Source organism: Tamandua tetradactyla, chromosome 6 (genome assembly GCF_023851605.1).
Source record: "Tamandua tetradactyla isolate mTamTet1 chromosome 6, mTamTet1.pri, whole genome shotgun sequence".
Classification (NCBI taxonomy): domain Eukaryota; kingdom Metazoa; phylum Chordata; class Mammalia; order Pilosa; family Myrmecophagidae; genus Tamandua; species Tamandua tetradactyla.
This window is the reverse complement of record NC_135332.1, coordinates 140,999,301-141,015,257: the sequence shown is the minus strand read 5'-3', so window position 1 is coordinate 141,015,257 and position 15,957 is coordinate 140,999,301. Positions and strand designations below refer to the sequence as shown.

Genomic DNA, 15,957 nt, shown 5'->3' with positions numbered 1-15,957 from the left:
AAAAATTATCACCCACAATTGGGTGTGTGATATCTCTATGGAGACAATAAAAAAGATCCCACCCAGCAATACTGAATGAGGATTAAAGAACATGGTTTTTCTGGGGTACATAATAGCTTCAAACTGGCACAGTAGGTGACTTTATCATCAAGATCTGAAACACAGAAAATGTTCCTTAAATCTGAAAAATAAAACAAGTCCTTCTGAGATGCAAGAAAATTCATAGATAGTCATATGGCTGGTTGAGTAGATCCAGGATGACCACCAATGATATCAAGAAAGTCAAGTTCTCCAAAGAACTTGTGCACTCTTAGGACATGCTGTAAACATAGGAGTGTTTATCTGTCAAGTTTCAGGGCTGCCAATAGGCTCTAATGTCCGGGGAAATGTTGTCTTTGCCTGGAGTCTGGGAATCAATTGATTAGAAGAGCTCAAAGACCTTATTTGATGACGGCTGAGCTCAGCTGTTTCATTACGACTACAAAAGGCCATTAATCATTATCTTCCTCCATTCCTTTGGTTAACAGAGGATCATTTAAGGGAAAGAAAAGAAAAAAAAATACTTCAAAGGTAATTTCTTTCTGCTCTAAAAAACAGCCTTGGGTCTTCTGGTTTAACAGAGAGTTGAGAATAAGCATGCATCATTAATTTCCATGCAGAAAACATTCTTCACTTCAAATGGCAATTAGTGATAACATTTTATCTCATGTCGTGATGAGATTTTTATGCTAATCATCACATAACAGTAAATTAATCATTTGGGCACAGTTAGACAGGATGTATATTTCATGAGACAGATATAGATATCAGGATCAGTTTGATATTTACTCAAGGTAAATGGGAAACATCTGAAATTATTATGAAGGAAGTATACTGAGCAAATATGATGATGTGGCAATGTAATGTATGCAGTGTAGATGCGTGAGGATTTCAAAGTACTCTTGGTGTCATTAGTGTAATTATTGTAAGGAAGGTGGAACACTCAGGGGAACTTAAACCACAGATCATTCACAGACACACCAGAAACCCTCAAAACCACATTGTAACAAAGTCAAGGGCAGCAAAATCAGCAATCGACCTCTTCTCCTCTAATCCCCTCCTGGTCTCTTACAGAATTCACCCTTTTCACATTATACAATATTTAAATGGGTTTCGCTTCTCAATTTGCACTTAAGTCTACTCAGCTAAATGAATCATAAAAGCAACTTGACCCTAAAGTCAAATCAGAGAGCTGCTGCATGCACAGGAAATAGGCCACCACTCAAATAATACAGCATTTCTTAGCATATGAGAAGTTCCAATTGCAATGGTATAAGGAAAATAAGAGGTTTTTATATTTTAAAATGCCTACAGCTATGGATACTCAATAATATGTGGCAGTCTCCATGGCTGTTTGGTAGACCTAAGCGAGCATGCTGTGCAGGTAGAGTTGTCATGAGAAAAAAACCTTATACACCCCTCTCTTTTCTCATATTTCTTCTCCCTGCCTTCTCTTTTTCCAAGCCCTGCATATTTCTTCATACCTCCAAAACTGATAACCACAGTCACCAGCATACTTCCCCACCTGCACATATGCACATTGCCCCCCTGACCCAGCCCCTCCATACACTTCCTCCAGTAAAGCATCAGTGGAGGGGTCCAGGTAGGAAATGGGACATTTCTGTTACCATGTGGCCCCATGTAATGCTTCTTCTCCTTTCAAGAAAATAGACAGTTTATAGGCAGAGGCAAAGAGATGGAATAAGTTTTGCTTCCTCAGAGCCACTTCTCGTATATAAGCAATGGGGGTACGTTCCAAGCCTGCGCAGAAGGGAAGGGTGGAGAAAGGGCCTAATTTCCTAGAAGGACTAGACAGGGAGGCAGTGACTCAAGAAGACAGTTGGTGGGGCCAGAAAATGACAGTTTTGCTAGGTGGTGGAAATACAAGACTAAAATACAACTTTGTGATGGTTTTGATTTTTCAAAGTTACCCTAAAGTTTGAAATTCTGCAGTGAGTGGGATGGTAGTAAAAGTGAATGTAGAATACAAAAGAGAACTTACTTTGAGTTCCATAATCTTTAGGGATTGTTTCAGTTTGCTAAAGCTGCTGGAATGCAATATAGCAGATATGGGTTGGATTTTTTTTTTTTTTGGGTGCATGGTCCAGGAATTGTACCCAGGTCCCCTGCATGGAAAGTGAGCATTCCACCACTCAACCACCCATGCACCCTGGGTTGGCCTTTTCAGTGGGGATTTATTGGTTTACAAATTTATAGTTCTAAGGCCATGAAAACGACTAAATTAAGGCATTAAGAGGTGGATACCTGTTCTGAGGAAAGGCTCCTGGCATCTGGGGTTCTTCTGTCACATGGCAATGTCTGCTGGTCCTTCTCTCCTGATTTCAATAGCTCTTTCAAAATGTCTGTGTGTTTCTCTTTAATCTCCCTGGGTTTTTATCTTTTTGTTCTCTCACGAAGGACTCTAGTAAAGGATTAAGACCCACCTTGATTTGGGTGGGTCACATTTCCACGGAAACAACTTAAACAAAAGGTCTTACCCACAATAGGTCTGCACCCCCAGGGATGGATTAAAAGAACGTAGGCTTTTCTTGGGTACATCAAAGATTCAAATGAGCACAGGAATAACCTAGAAATGTCGCTGAAGTTTCTAAAACAGGGAGGTAGAGTTCATGAGTGTGTCAGAGTTCCTCTCAAGAAGTCCCTCTCTGTTGGTCTTGATAGAAGTGGAAGAAACTTAGTCTAATCAAGCATAAATACCCCATCTTAGGAAGCAACATGGAGGTGACTGGTTATCCAAAAATATTTTTTTAAAGCTAAGTATAAAACTGAATATATCCTTTCTAGGAATAATTCTTCAAATCCATAAAGGATTTCTAGATAAATCACAGTTTATCCTTAGACTTCAATAATTCATATATACCATGAATTTTAGTTCAGTGTTTGGACAGTTCATGATATCCCTCAGAATTGACATTACCAGATTGGAGTAAAGTAGTGAGAAAGTGTGAAATGTAAGTACAATAAGAGTGTGTGTATTAGACAAAAATTAATAATCTGAGATGATATCCACTTCTGACCACATAGGAGGAACCAGATTTGCTTTTATGCCTGAAATAATTAAAAAAATAAAATATAAGTAACAACAGTTTCAAGACACCAGATATCAGGAAACAAAAGACAACAATTCCTAAAAAACAGGAAAAAAAAGATCCTGACTGCAATTCCCTCCAGAAAACTATAATGCATTGATTATGCACCATGTCTAGTGGGGAGCTGCAAGCTTTTCCTCATGAGGCTTGGAGGCAAAGGCTTTGCAATGGTCTATTGTTGGGCCTAAAAGGTCATGCATATGATTCTGGCCTGGGGCCAGAGTCCTCACTTCTTGTATATTAGCCTTCACTATATACAAGAATATATATATATTTTAATTGTTTTCAGTGTGAGGGTTAATCAGTGTACCGGTCTGCTACCTGGTCAGAAATGAAAGTTCTTACTGCATCCTCCAATCTTTTAAATGGTTACCATTAAAAACCTGATAAAAATATCTTCTACTTCTGGGAATCCAATTACATGTATATTAGACCATAGACCATTTGTTATTATCTCGGAACATTTGGATACTCCATTCTTCCGGTTTTTTTATTTTCATTTTTTTTTTTTATTACTCTTTCTTTACTTAGTGCTTCAGTTTGGGTAATTTTCATTGCCCTGTCTTCAAGTTTTTTATTCTTTCCTCAGCCTTGTCCAATCTGCTGATGAACTCACTAAAGAAATTCTCCATCTCTGAAATTGTGTTATTTTAGCATTTGCATTTGACTTTTTTGGTTTTCATATCTCTACTGAAATTGCCCTTCTTTTCATGTATGTAATCCACTTTTCCCACTAGATCTTTATCATGATATATTTAGGGTGCTGGTTTGAATGTATTATGTACCCCAGAAAGCCATGTTTTAATCCTGATCCAATCTTGTGGGAGTAGCCACAAGATTGGATCTCTATTCAGTACTGAATCCCTATTCAGTACTGTAGGTTGGAAAAATGGTTAGATTTTCTTCATGGAGATGTGACACTTTTAATTAGATGGAGATGTGACTCTACCCATTCCAGGTGGGTCTTGATTAGTTTACCGGACTCCTTTAAAAGAGGAAACATTTTGAAGAAACCTCAGAAACGACAGACCTAGAGAAATGACAGAAGCCTCGGAGCCAACAGAAACTTCGCAGCAGTGCTGACACAGATGCAGACATGTGGAGAACAGAGACACAGATGTTTGGAGATGCTTGGAGCCTAGCAGACACTTCCATGAGACGTTAAGCAAGCCAGAACCTGGAAGGAGCCAAGGGAAGCCAAGAGATGAAAGCCAGCCCCAGAGAAGCAAAGTAAGGAACCTCCATAGGCACAGAGGCTGAAAGCAATGGAGCCCAAGAGCAAGGGACCAGCAGATGCCAGCCACATGACTTCCCCGCTGACAGAGGTGTTCCTGACCCATCGGTCTTTCTTGAGTGAAGGTGACCTATTGTTGGTGCCTTAATTTGGACACTTTCACTTCCTTAGAACTGTAAACTTGTAACTTATTAAATTCTTTATAAAAGCCTTCCAGTTCTGGTATATCACATTCCAGCAGCTTGCAAACTAATACAAGTTATGCTATAAATCCCTCTTTTTAGAATTCCAATATCTGGATTATTTCTTAGTCTAGTTCTCTTGATTGCTTTATCTTTTGACAATTACTTGATTTTTTCCTTTTTTTTTCTGTGTGTGTGTCTCATAATTCTTTCATTAAGCATTCTATATAAAAAAAAAGTAGCTGGATCCAGCTCATATCAGCTTGTAAAAAAAAAGTCACTTGTTTAATTTTTAAGAGCTTGTGAGCCTCTTGTTAAACACAGCCATTATGAAAAATTAAATTATAAAAACGTACTATTACATGAATTATATTAAAAACAAAGGCAATATATATTCAAAGCTCACCACTTTCTAATTTTCGTTCTACATTTTACTACTTATCTATGTGCTTGAGGATATTTGCATTTTGTGTCTGTATGGTGGAAATACCATATAATGGTGTGCTACTGCAGATCTTTTCCGAACTCTGCATTTGGTGACATCATGTTAACAGCTTGAATTGGTCACGTTACACTATGGAAATAGGCAAATTCTACAAATCAAAGCTCTCTTCATCCCTCCTCTCCCACACCCAAGACTCAGTTGTTACATGTACCAGCACAACACTCCATCTGTAGCATACCTTGGTGGGAGAGAGTTTCCTACTTCTCTCCCAGTAGTAGCAGACTTCTGTTGTACTGATGCAGGATTATGGGTCCAAAAGGATTTTCTGACTCTCTTCCAGCAGGTTAAGGCTTTGTTTAGTATAAAAGAAGAGTCTAGAGGAGCACACAAGTTTCATGCTTGCCTCCCAGCAGCAGCCCATCACTGCCTGCATGCCTGTACCATCAAGGGGGTTTGCATCAGCCTCCTGCACTGCCTCCAGTCTTTCTCATGAGCATGCACTGGAAACTCATGGAAACAGCTTGTGAAAGAGTGTGAATTCTCCTTGTGTTTGGGATGCCCAGCTATTTTAAACAGGTAGTCTAGAGCACAACTAGCTTTTAAGAATTCATTAACATTTTAGCTGCTTTTTTCTTACCTGCTTTTACGGCTACCTCCTGTTCCTCCCATGCTCTTTCAAAGGTCACATCTCTCCTCAGAAGGGCTTGCCATTCTTTGGAATTCAGTCCTGTAGCTGCCTTATGGACACATGAAAAATTATGATTTTTTAGCTTATTCAGCTTTTTCTTTTTAGAAAGGGAGCAACATTGTCTTTCAGCTGTCTACAGCTGAAGCAGAAGAGAATGTCATTCTTTCAGAACTGGTACTTTGACTTCTTATGAGTATAGTCCATTATCTACAACCTTGAGGGGAAGAAAAGTGAATGCATGTACACCAACCCTTTAACATTCTGAATAAGGTCCATTCTACTTGAAGGGAATATTCTAAATTCAAGATCATTTCTAGGCCTACAAATATGAATCTTTTTCTTAAAACCAAACTCCTCAAGAAAATTCAACATCAAATAACAATGTTTTCTACAATGACTTTCTCTATCTTCACTCATAAGGTTAAGGTAAACAAAGGATGCTGGGAGTTCGTTATATCTTGATGTGAAGATAAGCCCCTCATGTGGGCCCTGGACAGAGAGTTAGATGTTGAAGCTTGTTTTGTCCAACCCCCCATTCTTCTCTACACAAACAGCAGGTGCCAATATCAAAAGGAACCCTGGCATTGCTTTGCTGTTCACAGTCCGGTGCTTAATTCCCTGTCGTGAGCTGAGGGATATTGCCCTCTCTGTTCTCTTCCCAGACCTTTTAGGCTGCTTATTCTTCTTTGTTTGCCTTTTCAGCTTCACCTCATTTTGACAATTTTCTTAGTCTTCCCAGCTATGACCTTGGTTTCTCATTAGGATTCCAGTCCTTCCTAGATCCACATTACCTCAAGAAGCTATAAGAAAATACCCCCTCTCAGCTTATCTATCCCTAGTACCCTCTACTTCAGTACCCTTCTTCACTGTTTCCTCTCTGAAACCCTGTGAAAGTTTTCTTTTGGAGCCCCAACTTTGCTCCTGGAAAAGTGTGAACAGGCCCCAATGCTATGGAGAGGTTGTGTGAAATATACAAAACATAAATGTAAAATTATCTTTTAATTTATCTAGTGATAGACCCTAGTATTTAATGAGGTTGCTGGATTATGCATACTTGGTTGTTTCCCTACAAAGCAAAGTCTTTTTTTTTCTATTAAAAAAAATCCATATTTCACTTAAAAATTGAAACAATATAAATGTGTACAAATTAGAAAGCCAAAAGCTAATCCTATAACTTGCAATACCTTTACTCCTTCAATAAATAACATAAAACACAAAAATTGATGCAACTATTTGATTTAATGCTTATAAATGGACACATAAAAACCAGAGGCCTTCCAAAGATTTATTCCATGTGTACTTTCAAATTAGAAACAATATTTTTTATAAATGCTATAAAGAAATGGTCCCACTGTGATCCCTATCGTATGTTGATTTTGAGTGGGGGCAAGGATCATTCCTTATTCTAGAAACAGGTAATTCAAAAAGTATCAAGAAAGGTGGTAGCAGAAAGTATGAACAAGAGCTGTGCTTTGAATACAAATCAGATGAAATTGTTGGGTGAAGAGAGGCTTCCTGGAGCTCCAGACCCAGGGTTCCTGGCTGGCAAGGAACAACGTGCCTTCTTTCTTGCTCTGGCTAGGACCTGGGCAGCATATCTTCTAAGTCTGCAACGACGTAAGAGACGACAGCCCAAACAGCGGCAGCAATATTCATCTGCTTTGGATCCATGACAGACATGGTGTCTCCATGGGAGTGATGGAAAGAGAAATATTTATATAGGTCATCAAGTAGACTGGCTCCTAGGGAGGAAAGGGGAAGAATTCTTAGTGAAATATTTTACTTTTTTTCTGCATGGGCAGACACTGGGACTCGAACCCGGGTCTCAGGCATGGCAGGAGAGAATTCTGCTACCAAGGCACGGTTGCACTGCCCCTTAGTGAAGTATTTTGATAGACACAGTTGAATAGTTGCTCAGAAAATACTGCCATCCCTCCCCCTTCACTCTTGCCTGCTCCTACTAAAAAGGCTGCAATGGCAATATAATTATTTTCCTAGTGTTCTTTGTAGCAAGAAGTGGCCAAATGACACTAGGATATGAGTGGTAGGCTATGAGAGAGCTCTAAGAAAACCTTTACTTTGCTGACAAAAGAGTCAGGAAAATGCCCCTCAAGCTACATTAAAGGTCAATCAGGGGCAGCCCACAGCGGCTCAATTCTTGCTTGCTTTGCTGGAGACCCAGATTCGATTCCCAGTGCCTGTTTATGCTAAAAAAAAAAGACGAAAAGGTCGATTTGAAGTTTGAGACTGCATGGGGCAAAAGCCCACACACTAAAAATGGCAGAGTGCAAAGACTGATGGAGACTGGATTTAGAAAATATTTCTAATGCACAGAACCAGCTCTGCACTGCGTATTTCTGCTCTTCTTGTCATGTGAGAAAAAATAAATCTTTATTGTTGAAGCCACTGAGACAAATGTCCTCAAATTTTTAAAAAAGACAGGATCTTCTTTGTATACATGAGCGTACAAATTATGTACCTTCCTGGATATAAAAGAGTGTCAAATACTCCTTTTGCTCAAGTTTTCCTTTACAAATCCCTTATTTACTTCTCACAGCCATGAAATACCCCAACAACCTCCAAGGGTATCAGGAGCAGCATCTGCCCTACTGAAAGCTTTCCTCTCACTCAAGGGTGAAGCTTTTCAGCAGTTCTGGCCATAGACCACCAGTGCCTCAGGGAATCTTCACCGTCTCTTACTCATCCCTCAGAACCTATACAGTCAAATTTTTGGATTCCAGTTGCAATTCTTTAGCCTTTGGTCATATTTATGTATTTAATTATTCACTTACTGACTGTTCTCTTGCCAAATATACCATATACATAACAGACTGGAGAACCTGAATGTATATTATAAAAGGCAGCAACATAAAAATATGCATCTATCTGGATTCAATGCAAGAAAGATATGATTGTTATCTGAAGCCCATTTTATGCCCCTCCCTTTATAGTTTCCTTTCTCCCTTTCAGCGACACCCACTGTCTTGTCCTGCTTGTGGTTCAATCACTCCTTGCTTTTCTTTATAATTTTACCACAACTACATATATATATACCATATACATATACGATTTATTATTGTTTAATAGTGCCGTTTTTTAAACATATACTCCAGATATATTTCTTTGACTTACTTTGTCCATATAGTTTTTTGTCATTTATATTTCCCTTTTGTGAAATGCCTGCTTTTGCTTTTTGCCCATTTTTCAAGTGCTTTGTCTTTTTCTATTGATTTGTAGGAGTTTTTGATATATCTTAAATAATCCTTTGTTGGTGATAAGTTCACATGTATCATTTTCCAGGTGTGGCTCATCTTTTTACTCTAGTATGTCTTTTGATGAACAGATGGTCTTAATTTTAGCGTAGTCAAACTTATGAATCTTTTTCTTTACAATTTACATTTTTTATGCCTTGTTTAAGAAATCTTTCCCTACTTTAACATCATAAAGATCTTCTTTGATGCTCTATTCTACATCTTTTAAAGTTTGCTTTTCATTTTTAAGTTCTCTATCCATTTGATACTAGAGTTGGCTTTTATACAGAATGTGAGGTAGACTTCTATTTTTATTTTTCAGTGCCCCAGCAACACCTATTGACTAATACATCCTCTTTCCCCATGATCTGCAGTATCAATTCTGTCATATATCAAGATTCTTTACATGTGTGGGTTTGTTGTGGGGCTTTATAATTTCATTCCAGTGGTCTTTATGTCTATTGCTCTGACAGTCTCACACTATCTTAATTATTATTACTTTCTGATTCTTGATTTCTAGCAGGGAAATTTTCCTTACCTTTACTTCCTCCTTTCCTTCTTCCTTCTACAGCAGTGTCTGGACTATTCTTGACTGCTTGCTCTTCCACAGCTTTTGTTAGTTTTCTCTTGTGGATAGCATAAACTTTCTATTCTTATTGTAAATGATATACATATATATTTATTTATATATATATATTATATATATATATTAATTTGCATTTTCTGTTTGTAGCTGCCCAGTATTAGTATCAAGAATATATTTGATCCAGAAAATGGCAAGTATAACATCTTTCTCTATACCTGGAATAGTTCGTATAAGATTAGAATCATTTATTTCCTGGTCATTATGTAGAATCACCTACAAAATCATCTAAGTCTAATGCTTTCTTTATGTAAAAATTTTAACTAATGATTCAATTTCTTTTATGATTATTAGGCTATTCAGGTTTGGCACTTCTTGAACTAATTTTGGAAATGATATTTTCTTAGGAATTTGTTAGTTCTACCTAAATATTCAAAATATTGGCATAAAGTTGCCAATAATATCCTATTATCTTTATGTCTGCAGCATCTAGAGTGATGCCCTCATTTTCATTCTTGATATTGTTTATTGGTGTCTTTTGTCTTTTTTGTTCATCAGTCTTGCCAGCAGTTTGTCAGTCTTATTAGCCTTTTTTTTTTTTTTTTTTTTTAAAGACAGAGAGAAGGAAGGAAGGAAGAAAGGGAAACATTTTTAAACATTTTCTTGTATTCTGTTTCTCCGTTTTTGTTACATGGGCTGGGGCCGGGAATCGAACCGAGGTCCTCCGGCATAGCAGGCAAGCACTTTGCCCGCTGAGCCACCGCGGCCCGCCCCCTTATTAGCCTTTTGAACAAAAGAAGATGATAACTGAGTTTTTTAATCCTTCCTATAGTATCAAAGTTTTCTTTTATTGATTTCCGCACTTTATTATTTTTCTTCTCATATTTTTTTTGCCTTTATTCACCTTTCCTTTTCTAACTTCTTAAGTTGAATGCTCAACTTACTACTTTCCAGATTTTCTTTTTCTCTACTTAAGTGTTTAAAGCTATCTTCTCCCCCTTAATACTGTTTTAGTTGGATCCCATAAGTTCTGAGTAATACTTTCATGATCATTCAGTACTAAATATTTACTAATTTCTAATTCGACTTAAATTCTGTGACTCATGAATTTGATTTTTTTTTTAAATTTTCAAATGCATGGGGTTTCATTATTTTTTTCATTATGGAGTTCTAATTTAATTGTTAGAGAATGTGGTGTATGATACAAATTCCTTGAATTTTGTTGAAATTTTCTCTATATTCTATTATGTTGTTAGTTTTTATAAATGATCTATGTGTACTTGAAAAAAAATGTACTTTCTATGTTCTGTGTGTGGCCATTAGAGCAAGCTTGTTAACTGTGTTCTAGAAACCTTTTAACTCCTTACTGATTTACGGTCTATCTGATTTATTAATTTTGAGACAGATGTGTTAAAATGTCCCTTTCTGGTTTCTAGGTGCTTATTTTTCTCATGGTTCCAGTTATTTCTTTTTCATAAATTTCAAAATTATGCTATTAAGACAAACAAACTTAGAATTTTATCTTCCTGGTGAAGTGAACACATTATAAATATGCAGTCATCCTCTCCATCTGCTGTAATGCTTTTTGTCTTGAAGTCTAGTTTTTACTAATATTTAATATAGCCACACCGGCTTCTTTGGCAGAGAATCTCCCTAGTATATCTCTTTCCATAGTTTTACTTACAGTCTTCTCTCTGTATGCTTTAGATATTTCTCTTATGAACAGCCTATAGTTGAATTTTGTTTTTTTGAATTTTAAACTATAGCCTAACAATATTTGTTTTTTAGCTGGTGAATATTTATGCATATTGTGATTATTTTTCAATTGTATTCATTGATATCATCTAAATTGCTTTTCTAATTGTTCATTTCATTTTCTAGTGTTCCTTTTTTTGGATTTATTTAGTTTTTCCTTCTTTGGTTCCCCCTCACCCCTAACTTCATATTCTTTCAGAATATGCATTTTCTAAGAATTTCTCAGAATTATTTTTACTCTTTTAGAATGTCAACATTACACATTCTATTTCTATTTTGTCAGTGGAGACCTTAGAATTCATAGCTCATATGTTTATCTTAATACGTTAAAGTTAATCAATGTCTTATATTATTTAAGGACAGTAGGGACTACAACTTTCGTCTTCTGATTCGGATTCGGATTCACCCATTATTCATTAAAACCAATGCTCTATGCAAATGAGGATTGACAGATACCCTTAGACAAATGCCAGCTCCGGAGTATCCTAGCCTCTGTAGATTCTTACTTTATTACCTTTCTCACCTCTGAGAAATTCCCTTACTTTGCCTCCTGCTAAACTATGCATTGTAAAAAAAATAATAATGTTTTATCCAACAATTCCTTTGGGGCGGTATGTGTCAGAGTTTACAAATGTCTTGTCTACACTGCCAAGACTGTCTTCCCCAAGCCTTCACAGTGCCCTGCAAATTTGGCACTGCCATTGCTCCTGCACTCTCTTTTGCCCTAGGATGGTATCTAGATTTGTGCAAGCTCAACCCAAGTTATTTAATCTTAATACAAAGTTTTCCCCTAGTTATGCTCCCAAGCCCCACATTATGGAAGGGAGTGTGAGTTTCCCTTACATTTGTTCATATTCCATAATGAGTTCAGCTATGATGCTATTAACCACAACACAAGCTAGTGAGGCAAAAGAAAAAAAGAAAAAAAAAGTATAAAAAAGCTCAGCTACCAACCCTGACAACTAATGGCTCCAATGCCTATCAGCAAATGTCCTAAGATGCAAATATTAAGCTGACAACACCTATTAAACACTTCATCTGTGTTTAGGAGGCTTCTTCCTCCTCAGTGATTTTCTTTCTTGTGTTCTGTCTAAGAGCTCATATGGGTAGGATCTCACTATAACCATCCAGCCTGATAATGAAAAACCCTCATTAGGCGGGTTGAAGTGGAGGCCCACAAATGGTCTGAAGGCTCAATCCAATTCAATTGGGCACATATTTACTGAGTCCCTACAATATTCTAGATAGTGGGATAAGGCTGAGGCAGACATAAAAGCGAAAAAGATGCAAATTCTGCTCTCAAAAAGCTTTACTCTGCAAAAGAGGCGGAGAAATGTGTACCCGGTAATACTAGCACAGGCAGAATGTACTGAGTACTATGAGAAAAGGACAAAGAAATGGTGAGTAACTCATGCAGTTGCATGTACTCCTCTAACACCTACACTTGGTTGTGCTTTATTATAGTTTTATAATTGCCACCATATGACATTTAGTGCCTGCTTTTCCCACAATACTGGAAGTTCCCTGTGAGCAGAGCTTCTGTTTTGTTCCTCACTGTGTCACCAGTGCCTGTAGATGGTGAATGTGTATTTGTGGAATAAACTAATGAAATCAGCATATGTTATGAGAGAACTGAGCCTTGAGGGTACTCTACTAGTCAGAGCCTTGCAGGAAACTAATGGGACACTATGAGAAGGTAATTTAGAAAATATAATGAGAAGATTACTTAGAACGAGTGGTCAGGATTAACTAACAAGAATGGAGAAACAGCCTGGCTAGAAACAATGGGGAACCATTACCACCCCCTAGGCCTAAAAGTGCAAAAAGAGAGAGAGAGAGACTATTGGAACCCAGACATAACAACTATAGCTGCAGTTACAGCTTCTAGGTGAGGATCACTGAAGGATCTGTGGTAGTTGGTAGGAGAAGCCAGTGGAATCAGTACCTGGCTGGTGCTTCCCAACACCCTGCTGGGATATGCTTTAGCCATTATCCAATCATAAGCCAGAGGCCAAGAGTGACTCACTAATACAGTTTATTTATAAAAGTTAGCCTCTAGGAGCATAATTCAGGCTAGAGAGGGGTAAAGAATAATAGCGAGGGGTAAAAGAAGTTAGGATGTCAACAGACAGAGATGGGGAACAGGCATCATAGGTGAAAGAAATAGAGTATATGAGCGCTCAAGTTTGGGTGATACATGGAGTAACTTGGGTTAATTATTGGCAGATGAAGTTGGCAACCAATTATAGAAGGTCCTAAATGTCAAGGTGAAAATACAGTGATTGTAATTCATAAACGGGGAGCCCTTAGGGGGTCAGCGGGAAGGAAGATGGTGTGTCTAGAGCTGCACCTTAGAGATGGTCTAGCCAAATGTGGAGGTGGAGTTGTGTGGGTGAACACGGAGACAGGTGGGAGAGAGGTGTAGTCTGGGTTGCAGTTGTTGTTGGTCGTGGTGGGGAAATGGACCAGGATGATGATATCTCAGACTCTGGAATTCTCTGTAAGGCATGTGGATTAGAATAATGGCACTTCCCATTGGAAAGGCCAAGAGTCCATTTTAAAACCAGAAGACTCTCTATGGTTTGAACTCACAGCACACCCACAAGGGACATATCTGTGTGTTTATTTTGGTATGGTTAGAAGTATTTAAACAGAAACAATAACATTTTCGAATTAGTTGGAACTGGTGGGGAGCATGTGCTCTGTAGACCCCAGAGAACATCAGGTGAATGTCAAATGCAGTGTACAAATTAAGGACAGAGACAGAGTTCAAAGAATAAAAGGAACTGAGAGTAGATGGAGGATGAATAAGAAGTGCGAATATCAGGAAACAGGAAGAGACATAGAATTCTAACAGAATTTGGCTAGCTTGGGGCTGTTTTCTTGCCACTGAGCTTCATATAGACCCTCATGGTGGCTGACAGAAAAATTCTTGCCCAGACGCTCCAAATTCCAAATTGAAAAAAATGCAAACATGAAATATTTGTGCATGCCCTCTTCAGGCCTCTGAAATTCCCTTTCTCTCTCAGACTGAAAGAACTTGACTGCTTAATGGGTGGGAATTTGGCTGCCTCTCTTTAAAACTAGTGACTTAAGGAAGCTGTTTCCTCAAAGCTCTCCTAAGTTCCCATGAACATTTTACAATCTAAAACAACTCCAGAAAATCCGCTATCATCAGTGAGAACTCAGATAACCACAGGACATGGGAGAGTGGGCCTGTTGGCAAGGAGACATTTTTATCAGTGAGAGCTACTGATATAAAGACCAGCAGTGAGGGAGAGCCTGCATTTCAATTTCCACCTGAGATCGCAGGGTGGGGAAAATGTTAATTATACCCAGGGATAAATTGTACAGTATCTTAAAAAATTAGTGTTTTTAATTTAACATTTATTATATTTCTATCATTATAAAAATAGGTATATACTCTGTAAACTTATAATGAAGAGAAGCTTACTGGAGCTCCTGGAATCATCAATTGCTTTTTAGAAATAGAAAGCTAGTAACAATAAGCCTGTTCTGAGGACCAGTATTCACCCCTGGAAATAAACTGTATCCTCATTATTAGAGCATTTCACCGTTAGGAAATTACTTCTAAGGGAGGCTTGGGATTTGTGAAAAGACCTAAACCGGCAGGTCCAGCTGAGAGAACATGGGGTTTATAGGTAGTTAGAGCTGGGCTGAGATTCATACTCTCCTGCTTAATAACTGGTGATTTTGGGTGAATCAGATAAGGTTCAGCCTTAGTTTCTTCAATCATAAAATAGGGCTAATGATGCCCAACTTTCAAGATAATTGTGAGGATTAGTAGGCACTCACATAACACTTTATTATAGATGTTATATATTCACAAGATGACAACATATCCAGAGCAGCAACATCTGTTATATACAACTTGGAGAATTTTAAATTCTGATTTCAGGAATTAAACTTGTTTTGATTTTTCTTAAAGATGGTGCAGTTGGACCATGAGTTCTATTCTCTATGGCCCTGCTTTGACCCTGGATTGTATTATTTTCCTTCCTCCTCCTTCCCTTTCTCTTTCTTCTTCCACCTCTATGAATCTTTTTTTGTAAATGCTCACTTCATAGAAAATATTTTCCAGCTGTGTGACTGGGTGAAGATGATACAATCAATACTGTAAGAAATACTCAACCTGCACCAAGCGCTACAGCAGATTCCAAATTTTCACCGGGAGATCCAAGTAATGACTGTGGTCTGTGCAGGACATCAGGAAAAGACTGAATATACCCTAATTCCTGAAAAGATAGGTAGGCAAATATACAAAGATTCTCATAGCTTCCTCTTATTATGTGTTAACTCTCATTTATATGTAATTAGTGGATTCTTTTTTTCTTTGTAAGTTATATGGTGGGGGTCACATTTCATTCTTTTTCTATGTGAGTATCCCCTTGTTGCAGCACCATTTGTTGAATTTTTGTATTTGTTTGGTTTTTCATTCGTCTGCTTGCTTGTTTGTTTTGGGGAAGTGCATGGGCTGGAATTGAACCTAGGCCTCCCACATAGCAGGTGGGGATTCTACCAATGTACTATCCTTGCACCCCTTAACTAGTGGATTTTAATGTATACAAATAAAGCAATTTGTGTTGCAAGAAGTTTTTGCAAGATATCTGAAAGCTTTGAAAGTTTAAGTTGATGTCTGTTATTTTATT

At 37.8% G+C, this 15,957-nt stretch overlaps 1 protein-coding gene across 3 annotated transcripts in view; it reads right to left on the bottom strand.

Annotated features, from left to right (window-relative positions):
* The window catches only part of CPQ (carboxypeptidase Q), a 570,439-nt gene that overhangs the window by 23,797 nt on the left and 530,685 nt on the right, over positions 1–15,957 (bottom strand). For 2 of the 3 annotated variants that reach the window (XM_077167278.1, XM_077167282.1), the window contains one exon: positions 6,919–7,440. The exons of the other annotated variant lie outside the window; for it this stretch is intronic. In XM_077167278.1, the coding sequence (XP_077023393.1) occupies positions 7,277–7,440 (164 nt within the window). In that variant the 3' untranslated portion in view covers positions 6,919–7,276. Of the gene's footprint in view, positions 1–6,918; positions 7,441–15,957 lie in introns of those variants that run through there. 3 annotated transcript variants of the gene reach the window in all.